An 18,591-nucleotide genomic window follows, 5' to 3' on the forward strand; every position below is an offset into this window, starting at 1 on the left:
TCTCAAAAGAGGGGGAATCAATATTTTAAACAAGAAACAAACTTCAAAAGATATATTTATAATTTGTCCTAAATTTTATACATTGTGTCAAATTGGTTCAATCACAAATGGACGTTACAACTGTTGTTTAGCGGCTCCCTTTCCCCCTAGGCCCTTTCCCCCACCCCCTTACGTGTAGGCTAGATATATACACTGTATTTCCTCGTTAAAAAATAAAATAAAATCAGCAGTTCCATTGTAAAACCAGCAGCTCCATTGTAAAACCGCCGAATGCAAAGATTCCAAAACAAGTTTGGGGTATGAAGTGAAGACCAAATAATAATGTCATAAAGATGGCATCAATTTTATTACAGAAGTAATCCAACAAACATCAGTTGAAAGGGAACATTAAACTTAAGAATGCCACCAATTTTGCCCTACAGGCTCTTCCAATTGAGATATTCAACTTCCCACACAACAGCCTCCGTATCAGTCATTTTCCGCTATATATATCAACAACTATGAATGTATGACATGAAAAAGCGATAATTCCTTCTAAGCCAGTAACCATATTTTTAGTTTCAACTGTCACAAGCTTCCTTTTCATCACAACTCGGAAAAAGTATTCTACATGTCTCTTCTATCTCGCCCAAAAAAGGGAAAAAAGAAAAAAGAAAAAAAAATAAACAAAAAACAAAAGTTTGTGCTTGCTACTGAATCTTTGGTTCCTCCATTGAATGTCAACTAAGAAGAACAGCAACCTCCCTTCGTATTCCCTGATGCATCGGAGACATTGATAGTTGTCCCTTGACCAGGAATTGCAGTGGCAGCGGCTGCTTCCTGGGCTGCCAGTGCTTTCTTGCTTATGATGTGATATATCTCCGTCAAAATGGTTTGGAATGCCTTGTTGATGTTGAGTGCTTCCAATGCTGATGTCTCAAGAAATGAAAGTCCTTCCTTCTCAGCCAAGGCCTGACCATCCTGCTCTGAAACGGCTCTGAGATGGTTTAGGTCAGACTTGTTTCCAGCCATCATGATTACAATGTTTGAATCTGCATGGTCCCTTAATTCACGGAGCCACCTCTGGACATTGTCGAAGGTTTGCCTCTTAGTTATGTCGTAGACAAGGAATGCACCAACTGCTCCCCTATAGTAAGCACTAGTAATAGCTCGGTATCTCTCCTGGCCTGCAGTATCCCATATTTGTGCCTTAACTGTCTTTCCCTCTACCTGTATCAGAAAATTTGGTAAAATATGCATTAGAATTGGCATAATGGATATTTTAAAATCCATCATTCCTTAAACTGCATGGAAATGAAAAAGGAAGAGAGAAGGAACACTCGCTTCCAATTTTGAAACAAAAAAGTGATGCATATCTTGTAATATATTCCATATGCAGACATACTTTCAATTTCAAACTATTAAGTGAAAAAATAAATTGGGATTCCTAAATATTATAGATTAGCATATGATTAGTAGACAAGTTCAAACCAACAAAGCCTTAATGAACTAAATGTACATAAGTGCAAATCTGTTCACACACATATGAACAATACACAACATTGGTCCCACCAAAAACTGAAAATAAGCCAATCAAATGTTGTGTATTGTTCAAATTGCGTGAACAAATTTACACTAAAATGTACATGGAATGGGCTAGAAAACTTTGCTAAGCACTTCCCAATTTCAACAGTACAAGTGTGTTGAATCAAAGTTGTAAACTACAGTAAATGAATACTAAACAATCACATTCATCAATCTGCAGAAACTTCAGGTAAAATGTTGGTGAAGTGAACCCATATCCTGCCTGAACCCCATTATTAATGTATGATATATAATCAAATTACCAAGGGACACTTGTACTGAAGAAAGAATGCACATCAATCCATTACCGGATCATGTGGTCCTGTAAGCCTTATGGTGTCATCCCATTGAAAATCTACTTACCCCATTCTGTTGCCCATAACATCAAGTAATTACCATAAAATACGCCATGTTAGGCCTCAAGGGATCCAAGCCTTGGATTTGTCATTGCAAGTTATCGTACTTACAACTTTTGAACTACAATGGCTTCCAATTCCAATGCTCAGTTGGATTCCATGGTGCCAAGTACACTCAGCACATAAAGTATTCACCTAAACTGGAAATTACCATCCAAAGACTCTTCTTGACATTTCAGTGTTAGAATTTCACGCTAGTAACTTTTTTCTCTGACCCTTTCCTAAACCCACACTTTCTTTTAGATGTACTGCCAACGCTTTTCCTACTGTTTTACGAGTTACAACTAACATGGTGTCAGCATTAAATTTCACATCTCGTTGGGCAACCTTCACTTTTAACCAAAAAATCACTGTAAATTATCACATCACACTCTTTATTTTTCTAGATATCTTTTCATAAAAAATCAAAAAATTAATAAAATAATTTATTCTCAAACCAGCCCATGTCAAATGGGTATCATATATATACACAGGCACAAAGCTATATGCCGGTTTGTGGAATAAAATAATCTATTCTCAAACCAACCCACGTCAAATGGGTATCATATATATACACAGGCACAAAGTTATATGCCTGTTTGTGGAATATTCGCAAACGTAAATTTAAAAACATCTAATTACATAAAACTCTGTGCAGAATTATAAAAGTTCTAAACCAACATTGAAATTAGACAGATCAAATTCAAGGCAGATAAAAAATTAAAAAACAATAAAAATCAATAGAAGGCACGACAGAGTAGAGAGAAACCTCACCTGAAGAGTTCTGGTAGCGAACTCGACTCCGATCGTGGATTTGGACTCCAAGCAGAACTCATTCCGTGTAAATCTAGAGAGAATATTGGATTTCCCAACACCAGAGTCTCCGATCAACACGATCTTGAATAGATAGTCATATTCATGATCTACTTTATGCGCCATCGTTTTATCTTCTCTCTCTCTCTCTCTTCACAAATTCAGATCCAAATCATTCAATAACACACAGATCTCATCAGAATCAAATCAAACCCTAACAATCAATCACAAACACAAACATATAGCATATAGATTACCGTGATATAGAGAGAAGAAAGCTAACTGTAAATCGTTGATGCGAAATGCAGGGACTAGGATAGGATGATAGCCTTCAATGTGTGTTTTGCTGATTTTGCAAAGCGAAATCAGAGAGAAAGAAACGATCACAAATGAGGAAAAAAATCTTCGAAACGGGCTCTGTGTCCCCTAGGTTGATATCATCAGTTACCATGTGGAAATGTATTTGTAGATATTTTTCTTTTTTTTTTATTGGGCAGGACTTGTCTTTCGGGGGCCCACTCTCGGGCCACCTCGATGATCCGGTAAGACTTTTCCATTAGATTATGGACAAATTACATCATAGCGAGGCAGAGAATAAAACTATTAAAATATGTGGGTATAAGTAATTTTATGACGAGATAAAAGTGAAAAATAGTGGGAGTATAAAATGCATTAAATTTTTTTTTTCATTGAAATGTAATTCTCGCTTAAATTACTGATGAAAAAAAAATTAAGGTCAAGTTTGGCATCTTTCAAAAAATCTAAAAAGTCAAAAAGTCACTATCCTATTTAAGTCACATCATCTTATTTAAATCACATCACCTCTCTAACACATCACTTCAAACCCAACACAAATCCAACCCATATTTCATAAAAAGTCAAAAAGTGCACTTATTTAGTCTTCCCAAACTTGGCCTAAATTGATCTAATAATTATAATTACATTATTAAATTTTATTTATCTATAAAATTATAATCATTTAAGATTTTTGTTTAAATTTAAAAAAAAAAAATGAAGTTTTCGATAATGAGCTAAGTGAGCCACCTCTGTTATGTTTGCTTTGGCAAGCTAGCAAAAAGTTAATTTTTAATTTTTTTAGCCAAAAAAGTTAACTTTTTTACTCAAGTCACTATCCAAAAACTTAACTTTTTTGACTAAAAAAATTAAAAGTCAACTTTTTACTAATTTCTTAAAACATCATAATGATTAGTCTATTGTAATAAAGAACATCGATTTTTTTATTCTCATTGAATACTTATGATTAATCATTTTGTTTAGAGATAATTTTTTAAAAAAAATTAATGATAATAAATAATAATTTATCATGTATTCTAATAATATAACAAGGTGACAAAATTAAGTGACATATAACTATTTTAATTCTTAAAATTATGTTTATTGCTTATTATTTTTATAGTAAATATGATATGATTATGTTATTTTGATTATCGAATTAATTTTAAATTTTTGAATAGATAATTTACACTAATAAAAATATTATAATATGAACAGTTGGATTCATTGGGAACACATGTGATCTCACAGAACTCCAAACATTTCCTCCAGCTGGGTTTATTTTAGTTGGATTCAATTGGATACCTTTGGGTGTATTTAATTGAACGGACTGAATAAGGGAGGATTAGAATCCATCAGACTTGAATTCTGAGATTATGAATTCTTTGAACTATTTGGTTAGATTAGATATATATCTTGGGGTTTCTTTTCTCATGGGATTAGATGTCTAGAAAAGATTATTTTTAGTGAATCTAATGTTTAGTTGGACGGACTGGATAAGATAAATGAGTAAAAGACTATTTTACCATTTTTTAATTGTTTACTAAGTAATAGCAATATTAAACATATGAGGTACTTACGTATAGGTCATAATAAGTGGACTTATTGTCTAATAGGTCCCATAAGAAAAATTTGTTATAAAAAATGTCACTAATTGTAAGTTTTAGCGACAATTTATAAAAATCATGACAAAAAAAAGTTACTAATTGTCAATTTTTAGCGACATATATAAAAAATTATCACAAAAAATTACTTTTAGAGACAATTTTACCAATACTTATTTTTAATAGGATTTAATGGGAAATAAGTCCAACTATTAGGATCTATTGGTAATTTATCCTAAAGGTATCTTTAATATTTTAATTATTTTTAGTTAGATTAAATAAAAATTTATTTTATTTTATTTTTACACAATTAAATAAATTATTTTTAAAAAATTAAACAAATTAAATAAATAAAATATCAATAAAAATATGTTATTTTTTAATTAAAATTTTAAATAAATTTGTTTTTAAAAATAATAATAATTAAACAATGAAATTAAATAAAATATCTATTAAAATTTAAATAATGAAAATAAATAAAATATAAACAAAATTTTAAAATAAAATATCAATAAAATGTCTATAAAAAATTATTTTTAAAAAATTAAATAAATAAAACATCAATAAAAAGTTAAATAAAATTATTTTATTTTTAAATTGAGACATTTAAATTTTATTGAATTTTATTAAATATAATACATAATTAAATAATAGAGGGTCAAAATGATCATTTTATCACCTGATCCCAACAGTAAATAGTCCCTCCAAAATTGTCCCACACCTTCCCCCGGATAGTATAATCCCTTATATGGGGAATAAAGAATCCGACTGGACTCCATGTTCGGCAGACTACAAGCAAAAAACAAATCATGGACTATTCACACCTTCAGATAAGCAATCCGAACATTGAATAATCCCTTCTTAATCCCCCCAATCAAACACACCCTTTGTTTCATAGATAGTGTTAGAGATCCTAAAAATTTTATTAAATTTTTTATTAAATGTATTATATGAGTATGAGACTTACATGGGACCTACATGATGTGAATTCTACACTCATATAAAATATTTGATAAAAACTTTAATAGAACTTTTAGAATTCTTAATATTTTTTTTTTGTTTTATTTATTTAATTAACGGTGAAGAGAATATTGGTCCTTATGTTACGTGGGGAGAGGAGGACGCGGCGCCGTTTCGGGAAAGTTGCATGTTAAGGTGTGGGTTGGAGCAAGGATCCTTTCTTGCCCTACTTATTTGGTGGGTTATTGGGTTTATTTTTTAGTTTAATTTTGATACTACAAATTATTTATATTTTTTGATGGGTTATTGGGTTTATTTTTTAGTTTAATTTTGATAATATAAATTATTCCTATTTTAGAATTTATCATGTATATTATACATGTAAAAAATTAAGTTGATCGGATATCAAAAGAATTAAAAATCATTTATTAAAAAAAATTAATAAACAATTTTATTGTTTAATAAAACTTTTAATTCACATGATTTTTGATATCTGATTATTTTAATTTTTTTATAAATATGATATGCATGATAAATCATAAAATATAAACGGTTTAAATTATTAAAATTACCTAAAAATGAGTCTAATGATCCACCAAACCAAATAGGGAGCCAAGAAGAGGATCTCGTGTGGGTTGGCAGTGGTAATGGCAGATTGGCAATTTGGCAGGTGGTTGTCGCGCCAGTGGGGAATGTTAGTGGTCTCCCATGCACTTTCACATAATAATGTGCAATTCTAATCATGTAAGGAAAAGGGAAAGATACCATTTAAGGTGGGTATATTATATGTATTTTATAATTAAAAAATAAAATAAAATAATTTTATATTATTTGAGTTATAATTAAAAAATAAAAAGTTATAATTAAACGTCAATTGAGGTATAAAAAAAAATTTATAAATTATAACTAAAATAATATTATAATTAAAAAAGAAAATTGATCATAACTAAAAAAAAATAATATAATTAAAGATGTATATGATACACTCCGTTCATGGGTGTGCATAATAGAACTTTCCTAAGGGAAGGGAAAATAACATCAAAGTGGGTATCAAAAAAAAAAAAAATTACAAATTAGTATTAATATTTGTACACTTTAATAATTAAAATGTTATATTTTATTATTATTCTAATTTTTTTTTTCCTGACTCACTGTTACGTTATTCCCCCTAATCATAACTATAATAATGATGATGTGTGGTCCAAAACAGCAAATATTATCTACCAACAAAGGTTAGAGATTCTAAATATTTTATTAAATATCTTTTATGAGTGTGGATTTTGCATTTATATGGGACTCACATTCATGTAAAATATTTGATAAACAGTGATACTATCTATACCAATTAGTACATATAGTTTTATTTTTTGATAAAACATTTGATAGAAATTTTAGTATTCCTAATATTACTATTATCTACGACTGGACCTATGCATTTTTATTATTTTGTAATTTTGATTTGTTCGACTTTGATATTAAATTTTAGGACAAATTCTGTTTAACAATAACACAAATTATTTCTTAAAATTCAGGAAATTATATTAAAAAAATAATATTCTCCATGTTAATGAGGTTAGTTGACCTAATAGCTTATGCTGGGACAAGCAACATAATTTTACATAGTGCTCAATTTATTTTGAAATTTTTTATTTGGAGTTGTATTATATGCATCTTTAATTACGATCTTTGTGGGTTTTGGTTATGACTTGATCTCGTTTAGGAATTGGCTATTTTAATTGATTTTTTAACTTTTTATAAAAAGATGTGCAGAAAAGTAGAGAAATTGATGTGGCAACGGATTATTTTGGAAAGATGGGTAAAAGTCATCTTCCAGCTTTTAATCCATTTTAAATCACATCATCTCTCACATTTTTTACACATTTTTTCAGAAAAGAAAAACTAAAAAAAGTTAAAAAATCATCTTTTAACCATCTTCCCAAAATAAAAAGTCATCTTTTGGCTAAATTCTAAAGTTTCCGAACGAGGCCAAGTGTTAATTATAACTTATTATGATGGCCATGATGATATAATTTTAATTATGATTCATGAATTCTTTAATTATATCTTATATAATATTTAGTGATAATTTTTTTAAAAAAAAATTATGACTCTCATAGGATTAAATTAAATACCATAACTTGAATATAGAATTACCCTTTTATTCTCATTTATCCAAACACAAACCAAAGAACTCCACTTCTTTCTCATTTTTTCACCAATCCCTCGTTTGTTACTCCTTTTCTTACCCACCACCCTCTGACCTTCCCTCTTGCTTTTCCACCACCCCTAACCCCCAAACCTACCACAGCGCACCATTCCTTACACGTTTCTTAGGCACGACTCCCTTAATCTCCACTACCCCCTTCCCCACACAAACCTTCGGTTCAACCTTTCAAAATGATTTTGATGATAGATACTGGGTATGGATTTGATTATCTATACTATTATATTAATTGAAGTCTAAAATTTGGCATAGTGAAACTTTTGTCATATGACATTTGATAATAAATAATTTAAAAAAAAAACTACTCTACAATAATTTCTCACTCAATCACGCTCTCCAAACAACTACTCTACAATAATTTCTCTCTTCTCCAATAACTTACTTTTATCATTTTTCTTTTTTACTTTTTATTTTCTTCCTCCCTTTTCAAAATGGTTTTCTCTTTTAAAGGAAGGGTAAAGGGCTATTTTGAAAAGACCAAAAAAGGCTATCTTTTGGCTTATTTTCAAAAGTCAAAAGCCAACTTATTTGAGCAAACAATTATTTGAAAAGTTGAAAATAAGTCGAAATTATAAAAATATTCTTCTATGTATGAAAGAGAACTAAAGTAAAATTGTAATTTTGCATAATTTCATGAGGGTAATATGACCAATCTACTTCTTTGCCTGTTGATGTGACAACATATAAAAATAATTTTGAAAAAGCAAAAAAGCAAATTCTCCCCCCCCCCTCCCTCCTCCCTCTCTCAAATGGTTTTGGGCATAAGCCAAAAAGTAAGGAAATAAAGAAAAAAGCTGCTTATTTCTATTTTTCCAAAATAGACCAAAAACATTTAATTCAATTATGGCAAAGGAAGTTCAAACCAAAGGAAGTACAAATTTTGTTTCTCTTTGACGATAAGTTATTTAAGAGCTTTTCACTTTTATATTTTCAATGATTGGAACTTTTGTTTTTTTTCTTTTGTTTTTGGTATAAACCTTTTTTTCCCTTTATAGCGATTCTGGTTTTGACCCGACTCTTGTTGCATTCCAGACTCGGGCTTGTGGTTTCTGAATGTTGTTCATTGTCGTTTTTCCCTTTATTCCTCCTTAAATGTGGTTATTGGATTGTAGTTGTGTGTTTAGAATATGTTGGTTGCTTGATTTTTCCAAACCTTTGTTGCCTAGATTTTTGCTCCTTCGCTCTAGCGGCCATTCTTGTGCTCGAGCGGGCTTTGCAAACTCTCAGTATTTTTGCAAACTTGCAAATGCTGGAAGAGTGTATTCTACACTTGAGCGGCGTTTCCTACGCTCGAGCAGGTGGGCGCTCGAGCGTCCAATCTTGAGCTCAAGCGATGTCTTTCATCTGCAAAACTTTTGAAAGTGTGCATTTTGCGCTCGAGCGTCACTTCTTGCGCTCGAGCGGAATAATGTGTCTGACACTCGAACGTTACTTCTTATGCTTGAGTGGACTGTGTGTATATCAGTTCGTAATAGCTACACTTTATATCACTTTTTCATTCCTTTCTCTCTCTAAAACTCTCCAAAACCCTAGATCTTGAGTTTTTCTCTCTCTAACACTCACCTTCTCTCTACATTTTCATCTAGATCCATTAAGTTCTCCACCCTAGTGTCTTCGAGAAAAAGGTAGAGCGTCTTAAGATCTTCATTTTGATCCGAATAAAGTTGGGTTTGAGCATCTTTGGAGTTTCATCATTTCCTTGCTCATCTTCTCTGGTCGAGGTAGAGATTTTCTACACTTTCATATAGTTTTTAACTTAGTTATTCATTGTTGTGTAACAATGGTGGGATATGGGAGTGGTATGGACAAACCTAGGGTTTGGGTTTAAGATCAAAAGAGGGGTTTTTGAGTGAGTATGATATTAAAGGTTATGAGGTTTGAATATGAGGTATCTTGTGGCAAAGTAATTGATTTTGGCCTTTAGGTTGATATTTGAAACAAAATGGGGGTTTGCCCTAAAATGATTCAAATATTTATTTTGTATAAATAAATATGAAATTAGTGTTGTAAATATGAAATTGGACGAATATTGAAATAAATGGTGGAGTTAGATATGTATTACCTCACACCTTTGGAAATTTTGAATGAATTATCTGCCTTGAGATTGAATATCTGTTTAGAAATAACTGTATTAGGTTATCGGTGGAGGATAGCTATGAGTATTGTAGAAATTGCATGAGGATTAAGTGAATTGAAACTAATCTCTTGTTGATTGTCATTGAATATGACTATGTTTTAAATACATTGTATATGTATGATTATTTAGGAGAAGAAATGGGATGTACTCTATTGTTTGGGAGGAGATAGGGGATGGACTTTACTGAAATTAAGTTGGCTTGTGTGTCCATTGTGAAAGTCCCAAAACAGCACGGATACATGGGTGCTGATCCCGGGGACGAAATTTTCATAAAATAGTAGATTGAAGTGTTTACGTGGTAATTGTGTTGGTTGGAGAACCACTGAGCTATAGTCTCAGTTGGGTTGTTGAAAGATAATGAAATTGACTCATGAATTGAAATGAATTGAAGGAAAATGGATTAAGATATGAACTCAGTACTTTATGATTATATAAAATGTGAATGTTTTGTTGTAACGACCCAGAACCGTATACCATGATTACCAGTAATTAATTATGTATTAGTATGATTTAATTGAAGATTATCTGTTGAACTTAGAAAATACCTGTTGAGATTACGACTTCGGGACTGAAATTGATGGCCGTAATGGGTTCGGAAATTGAAATTGAACACGCCTATGTGATACCGGGAATTTTTAGAGCCATTTGGGAAAATAAATTGAGGACTGAATTTTGTCTGAATCGCTAAGCCTTGTTTGGCTCATGTTTATGGCACAATTCTATATTTATGATATATAGATAAGGATAAGGACTATGTTGACCATGTATTGACTCAACAAAAGAGGAAAGAAAATATCTAAGAGAGAGAGAGAGAGGGAGTTCGTGAGAAAGGGAAGAAAATGGGAAATCAAGCTTAAATCTTCCTCAATTAAAGAATCAAGGTGAGGATCTTCTCTAAATTCTTGAAGTAAGGTTGATGCATCAATGATCTCATGTTAAATAAGAGGATTGAAAGGGGAAATATGTTTAATTTGAGCATGCATGGCATGAATAGATGATTTATGGTTATATTTGTCATATTTTGAGGAAGAACCTCCATGGATTTAAGAATGAAGCTTTTATGCTCAAGTTTATGATTTTCTATTTTACTCCAAGATTTGAACTTCTATTGTTCCATATGGGTTTTGATTTGAAGTTTTGATGTTGATTTAAGATGGGTTTTAAGTGTTTTGGGTTTTGGATTTCATAAATGTGGAAAGTGATTTTGTAAAGAGGAGAATGAAGCTTGGAAGAAGAACCAGAAATTCAGATTTTTGCTCTGTACGCTCGAGCAGAGGGAAGCCCGCTCGAGCGGTGAAAACAGCTTCCCAGCAGTTTTGGGACTTTTTACAGTACGCTCGAGCGGCCAAAGTGGCGCTCGAGCGGGAAGGCCTTTTTCAAGAAAATTTTGGGGAAGTTGCAGACTTGATTTTAACATGTTAATTGCATCATTTATCATCTTATAAACATGAAATGAGTATGAATCAAAGTAAAGAAAGATTAGAATGAACATGAAATGAAGTAAAGGAAAGAATGAAGTGCATGAATTACAGGATTTAATGATAATGTGTATTGAGAAATGTGTGATATGTTGATATTTGCAGGTCAAGATTTGAAGACCGTGCATTCGGTTTCGGAAACCCTCTGTGAGTAACATTTCTGTAAAGATATGTTATTATGAACTATGTTTTAAATGTATTACGTTATGCTATGCTTTGAAATGAGAATGTTTTCCGTGAATGAATGTCCTGATTTGCGAATCTAGTATGGCATCCATAGATAGTTGGGTCATGGGGGCGGGAACATGCAGGCCCATGCGTCATGAGTCATGGGGAACGGCATGGAAGGACAAGCCCATGACTAGTTACGAGATCTCGTAGACTGTTGACTGATAGACTGTTATGAAGGTTCTGTGGAGTATGCCATTACGTATGTTCTTATGATGACTGATGACTGATATATGTTTATGATTGATTTATTGTGAATTTATGAAAATGTCGGACTTCGTTCACTAACCTCTTTACTGTTATGTTACTTGCTGAGCTCTAGCTCATTGTTTGTAATTATGTATTATAGGTGAGCATACTGGAAGTCAAGCCTAGGCGGGTTCTCGAGCCGAGCCGCTGTTTTGAAGCCTAACAAGTGTTTTGTGTGCTCCGAGCCGGGGCTAGGCCTGGAAGGCCGTTTTGTGAGCTTTGTCTTGTTGTATATGATCTTTTATTGCATGTGATGTACAGTAAGTGGGTAAATTAACACCTTTTTGGCATGTAATGTATGTTCATATAAATGCACAGCTCTTTGGACTATTAGTGGTTATTGTTTTCGCTTCCGCGAGCCCCTTTTATTTATGTTTTGTATAGCAAGGCCTGTGGTAATCTAGGATTACTGGCCGGTCTCGTTGCCAAACTTCTAGGGGCGAGTTTGGGGCGTGACATTTGTCACAGGCATTGTATATACACATTGTATTTATAGCTTTGTTAAATCTCATATATTATGTTAGATTATTCTTACTGGGTTTTGGCTCACCTTATTTGGGAAAAACCATTTTTAGGTGTTGGTGATATGCCTCCGCTAAGGCAATAGTTTGGATATTTCTTTTGTTGTATTCTTTTGTATAGCCAAGGGTTTTAACTGTATTGAGCTAGGCTCACTTTTGTTGTAACCAACAATGACTTGGAAAGATGTAAGTCTATAGGGCATATGATTACCTGTTTAGTTTTCAGTTCTTTTATCATTGTAACACATGTTGTACATTCAGGACGAATAGTTTGTGAACGTATATCACATGTGTTATCTTTTGTATACGGACTTTGATGAATGAAGGCATATTATTTCTATTATCCTTTCGCTTATGGGTTGTATTTATTGTATTATTTTAGGGCGTTATAATTTGATATCAAAGCATACAGAGTTTGAATACTTTGGGTACGTGGGAAGTGGTTATTACCACAATGGGTTTGTCCCGCTTAGTTGAGACGTTAGTATGTGTTGTATGCTTATGTGATAACATGCTTATATGATTATATAGGTATGAGATTTAGTTCCTAAAATATTGATTGGGTCTACAGGTTTCTAGAAGTCTTATTAGAAGAGCACTTGATCACTGTTGTTTCTAATTAGAACTCTAGCAATGTCGCGGGACGATCATTAACTAGGAAGGAAATTCGTATGTGTTTATGTGTCTATGTGTTTATATGGACTAAATTACTGTTGTCCACCGTATTAGGATGCGAGTGAGTTAGTTTCGATACATTTGTAAATGTGCTAATCTCTTGTGTTACCTTCATTAGGATGTCAGGACGTGGTGGTGGTAGGCGTGGGAGGCCTAGAAGGCATGAGATGCCTCTACTGGACGATATTCCGGAACAAAAGGAAAGAGTTGGTTAGGCCAATGTGGCCGAACCAGTGGGTTAACAGGCCATGGGCGTCTTAGTCCGCAAAATGGTCGGAGCATTACGAGAATCCATAGACATTCTCAGGGCTGACAATCAAGTCCAGGCCCAAGTAGCTGAAGCAGGGGCCACCATTTCTGAAGAGAGAGTTTTTCCGATCAAATCCAGATGAGTTTTTAGGTGATCCCAAGGAGCCACTGAAGGTAGATGAGTGGCTAAAGCAAATAGTGAAGACGTTTAAGATGCTTGGCATCGAGGACAACCAGTTGAGGGTGACCTTGGCGTCTTTTCAGCTGAAGGGGGATGCGGTCCATGATTAGAGATTATGAGTGCCTTGTGGAGGCAGTGGCCCATCTTGAGACCATTATGCAGATGAAAGATGAGAGAATGAGGGGGCTTTAGGAGGAGCCAGGACAATCAGGGGGACAGTTAGAGGCAGAGGGGTTCTAACCCCCAGTTGTCCCTAGGAGCTCAGTTGAGGAACACTTTTCCAGTACCGAGTTCGGGTTTTGGGAGGGGTGGTCAGGGAGATGTTACTTGTTACAAATGTGGTTAGTTGGGCCACATGTCTCAAACTTGCCCGCAGAGGAAAGGAGAGCAACAATTTACACCGTCTTCGACTCGTTCACAAGGCCAGAGTCAAGGAAGAGGGTAGCCGCTTACTTGTTATTAGTGTGACCAGGTGGGGCACATGAAAAGATTTTGCCCACAGTTGGGTGGCACATCTAATGTGTCTGGTCCGAGGCAGATATAGAGCCACTAGCCTACATAGTCAGCACAGGCCTTGAGAGCTAATCATGGAGCCTCTTCGGCTCAGTCAGTGCATCAGGCTTATGCTCCGAGGGGTGAACAGGTTGAGCAGAGACCTACGGAGCGTGTGTATGCTGCTATTACGCCAGATCTTGTACTTGCTTCTTTTGTAATGAGAGGTACCTTCTTGTTTTCCAATTCAGTTACTAATGTATTGATTAATACAGGTGCATTCCATTCTTTTATCTTGTCTACATTTGCATCGGTTTTGGGGTTAGAGTTGGCTCAGTTAGCATCTCCTATTTGTGTAGAGTTACCTATCAGTGGTGAGGTTATTATGAAGTAGAGGTGTCATGGTTGTGACATAGAGGTTGTCGGTCGTTGACTTCTATTTGCATTTGTATTGATTGATATGTCTAGCTTTGACATTATATTGGGTATGGAGTGGTTGTCTTCATACTGGGTTGTTATAGATTGCTACCGTCAGAGGGTTAATGTATGTATCCTAAGCGGTGATTGTTTTTATGTTTTGGAAGACCGGGTGGATAGAGTTTTATCATCGGTATATGATCCGTGTGGGCGGAGTGAACTTAGTTGCCTTCTTGCAACCTTTTTGGGTGGTGACTGGGTAGTTTGTGAATACCTGGATATTTTTTCGGAGGATCTTACCAATTTACCACCTCACTGAGAGATCGAGTTCTCTATTGATTTAGTGCTTGGCACGACACCGATTTCTATGGCACCATACAGGTTTGCACCTGCCGAGTTGAGTGAGTTGAAGATTTAACTCTAGGAATTGCTAGATAAGGGTTTTATCCGCCCTAGTACTTTACCTTGGGGAGCATCGGCTAATTTTGCTAAAAAGAAAGATAGAACGTTACGACTTTGCATACATTGCCAGAAGTTGAACTGGGTGACTGTTAAGAACAAGTACCCAATACCTCGTATAAATGATTTGTTAGATCAATTGAAGGGATCTTGTTGCTTTTCTAAGATAGATCTGAGATCGGGTTATCACCAGTTGAGGGTAAGGGAGGAGGATATCCCAAAGACGCATTCTGTACGCGGTATGGCCACTATAAGTTTCCAGTAATGCCTTTTGGGCTAACCAATGCACTGGCAGTGTATATGGATTTGATGAACCAGATCTTCCGTGAGTTCCTGGACCGTTTTGTGGTCATCTTTGTGGACGACATCTTGATTTACTCACCCTCTGAGGAGGAGCACGAGGAACACTTATGGGTGGTACTTAAATTGCTTAGAACCCACCAACTGTATGCTAAGTTTGGGAAGTGTGAATTCTGGTTGAGAGAAATTAAGTTCTTAGGCCATGTGGTATTCGGGGAGGGTGTGATTGTAGATTCATCCAAGATAGAGGCAGTGCAAGATTGGGAGCAACCTAAGAATGCCTTTGAAATCCATAGTTTCTTGGGGTTAACCGGGTATTACCGTCGATTTGTGAAGGATTTCTCTAGATTAGCTTCACCACTGATTAGACTGACGAGGAAGGAAATTAAGTTTGTGTGGAATGAGACTTGTGAGAAGTCGTTCCAAGAGCGTAAGGTTAGACTTACCACTGCTCCAGTATTGATTATTCTGAAGAGGGGTTTGGGCTATTTGGTATATTGTGATGCCTCATGGGAAGGTTTGGGTTGTGTATTGATACAAGAAGGGAGGTAGTAGTCTATGGCTCGCGGTAGTTGACAACACACGAGAAGAACTATCCTATTCATGATCTAGAATTAATGGCAGTGATATTCGCCTTGAAAATTTGGAGGCACTATCTGTATGATGAGAGATTTGAGGTGTTTTTTTTATCACAAGAGTCTAAAATATCTGTTTACACAGAAAGACTTGAATTTGAGGCAGAGGATGTAGATGGAGTTCATAGAGGATTATGATTTTGAGTTGCATTATCACCCGGGGAAGACCATTGTTGTAGCCGACGCCTTAAGTAGAAAACCTGTTAGCAGTATGGCTAGTATTACCATTCGGGAGTGGGAGATGTTGGGTGCTCTTGCGAAGTTTGACTTGCATCTTGGTGAGTCTGCAGCCTTATTTTCAGTGGTTGCACAACCTATACTTGTAAACTGAGTGTTAGAAGCGCAAAGGGGTGACCTTGAGGTAGAATCCCTTCGAGAGAAGATTTCTAGTGGAAAGGTAAAAAAATGCTTGACTGTGTATCCCGTCCAGAGTGTGAGATATCGTGGCCGTTTGTTCGTACCGGAGTCTTATCGAGAGAAAATACTTTGAGAGTTTCACCATTCATGCCTTGCGGTATATCTAGGAGGCACAAAGATGTATCACGACCTTAGTCGCCAGTTTTGGTGGAGGGGTATGAAGAAAGATGTAGCTGTGTTTGTATTGAAATGCCTTACTTATCAGCAAGTGAAGGCCGAGCATCAAAGGCCAACGGGTTTGTTGCAACCCTTGTCTATAGCTGAGTGGAAGTGAGAGCATGTCACGATGGATTTTGTTGTGGGCCTTCCGAGGACTTAACGGGGTAGCGATGCCATTTAGGTAGTAGTTGACCGGTTAACCAAGTTTGCGCACTTTATACCTATGTGCGTAGGTAATTCGGTAGATTATCTTGCCGACCTGTACATTAGGGACATAGTGAGGTTGCACGGGGTCCCAGTGACGATTGTTGAGGATAGAGATCCGCGTTTCACAGCTCGGTTATGACAGAGCTTGTAGAGGCACTAGATTGACTTTTGGCACTGTGTACTACCCTCAGACTGACAGGCAGCCCGAGCATACTATTCAGATCCTTGACGATATGCTTCGAGGTTGTGTCCTTAACTTCAAGGGTTTGTGAGAGAGACACTTGCCGTTAGTGGAGTTTGCCTATAACAATGGCTTCCAATCGAGTATTGGCATGGCATCATTTGAGGCCTTGTATGGCTGACCGTGTAGGTCTCCTGTGTGTTGGGCCAAAGTGGGTGATGTACTTTTGTTGGGTTCAGAGTTGGTTCGGAAAACGACATAAAAAGTGGCACTTATCTGTAAGAGGTTGGTTACGGCTTAGAGTCGTCAGAAAAGTTATGCCGACTGTAGAAGACCCTTGTCTTTTGAGGTGGAAGACCATGTGTTCTTGAAGATATCACCTAGGAGGGGTTTGATGAGATTTGGGAAGAGTGAGAAGTTATCCCTTCAATTTATTGGACCTTTTGAGATTCTTGAGCCGGTCGGAGAGGTTGCTAACCGTTTGGAGCTGCCGCCACAACTTTTTCGGGGTTCATGATGTGTTTTATATTAGTTTGCTTCGAAAGTATGAGCCGGATCCATCGCACGTGTTGGATTGGACCGACTTAGAAGTAGATGAGGATACCTCGTATGAGGAAAGACCGGTGAGAGTCTTGGATACACAGGACCAAGTCTTGCGAGACAAGACGATATCCTTGGTTAAGGTATTGTAAAAATATCACGGATTTGAGGAAGCAACTTGGGAGAATGAATTGGAAGTCCGTGAGAAATATCCGGACTTATTTGTTGATGTTTGAATGTATGTTGAGATTTTAATTATGTTAATGACATGTAAAAGTATTGTATATGTTTTAGAAATACAAGGACATTGTACATGTTGTGGGTTTTTGGAAGCATGGATTCAATATAAGCATTGCATATGTTTTGAAAATATGGAATATTGTATGTGTTGCACCACTTTGGAAACATCGTATATGTTGTGTAAATTTGAGAAATTGGGTTTATCACAAACATTGTTAATGTTTTGGGAATATATGAATTGTGCGTCAATGTCGGAACTTACGTATTGAGTTAATGAGAATGAGTGACTGGAAAATATGTCATGGTGAGGGAATTGAATGGTTATCATTGTTGAAGTTGGTTCTAACTTAGTTTTGAAAACTTGATTTGAAATTTTAGGGACGAAATTCCTTAAGGGGGAGAGGTTATAACGATTCCGGTTTTGACCCGACTCTTGTTACATTTTAGACTTAGGCTTATGGTTTCTAAATGTTGTTCATTGTCTTTTTTTCCCCTTATTCCTCCTTAAATGTGGTTATTGGATTGTAGTTATATGTTTAGAACAGATTGGTTGCTTGATTTTTCTAAACTTTTGTTGCCCGGATTTTTGCTCCTCCGCTCGAACAGCCATTCTTGCGCTTGAGCGGGCTTTACAAACTCTCAGTATTTTTGCAGACCTACAAATAATGGAAGAGTGTATTCTACGCTCGAGCAACGTTTCCTACGCTCGAGTGGGTGGGCGCTCGAGCATCCAATCTTGAGCTTGAGCGATGTCTTTCATCTATAAAACTTTTGAAAATGTGCATTCTGCGCTCGAGTGTCACTTCTTGCGCTCGAGCGGAACAATGTGTCTGATGCTCGAGCATCACTTCTCACGCTCAAGCGGACTACGTGTATATCAGTTTGTAACAGCCACACTTTACATCACTTTTTCATTCCTTTCTCTCTCTAAAACTCACATTCTCTTTACATTTTCACCTAGATCCATTGAGTT

General features: G+C 35.4%; 1 protein-coding gene across 1 annotated transcript; it reads right to left on the reverse strand.

The window, feature by feature from the left end:
- Positions 1 to 466: 466 nt before the first annotated feature.
- On the reverse strand, positions 467 to 3,231 carry LOC114319299 (ras-related protein Rab11C). The gene is made up of 3 exons (XM_082919909.1): positions 3,029 to 3,231; positions 2,733 to 2,922; positions 467 to 1,209 (listed from the first exon to the last, which is right to left on the reverse strand). Exons 2-3 carry the CDS (start codon positions 2,895 to 2,897, stop codon positions 724 to 726), a joined length of 651 nt encoding a protein of 216 aa, XP_082776035.1. The 5' UTR covers positions 2,898 to 2,922; positions 3,029 to 3,231; the 3' UTR covers positions 467 to 723.
- Between the last annotated feature and the right edge of the window lie 15,360 nt (positions 3,232 to 18,591).

This window comes from Camellia sinensis, chromosome 3 (assembly GCF_055761805.1).
Source record: "Camellia sinensis isolate YWXY chromosome 3, ASM5576180v1, whole genome shotgun sequence".
Classification (NCBI taxonomy): domain Eukaryota; kingdom Viridiplantae; phylum Streptophyta; class Magnoliopsida; order Ericales; family Theaceae; genus Camellia; species Camellia sinensis.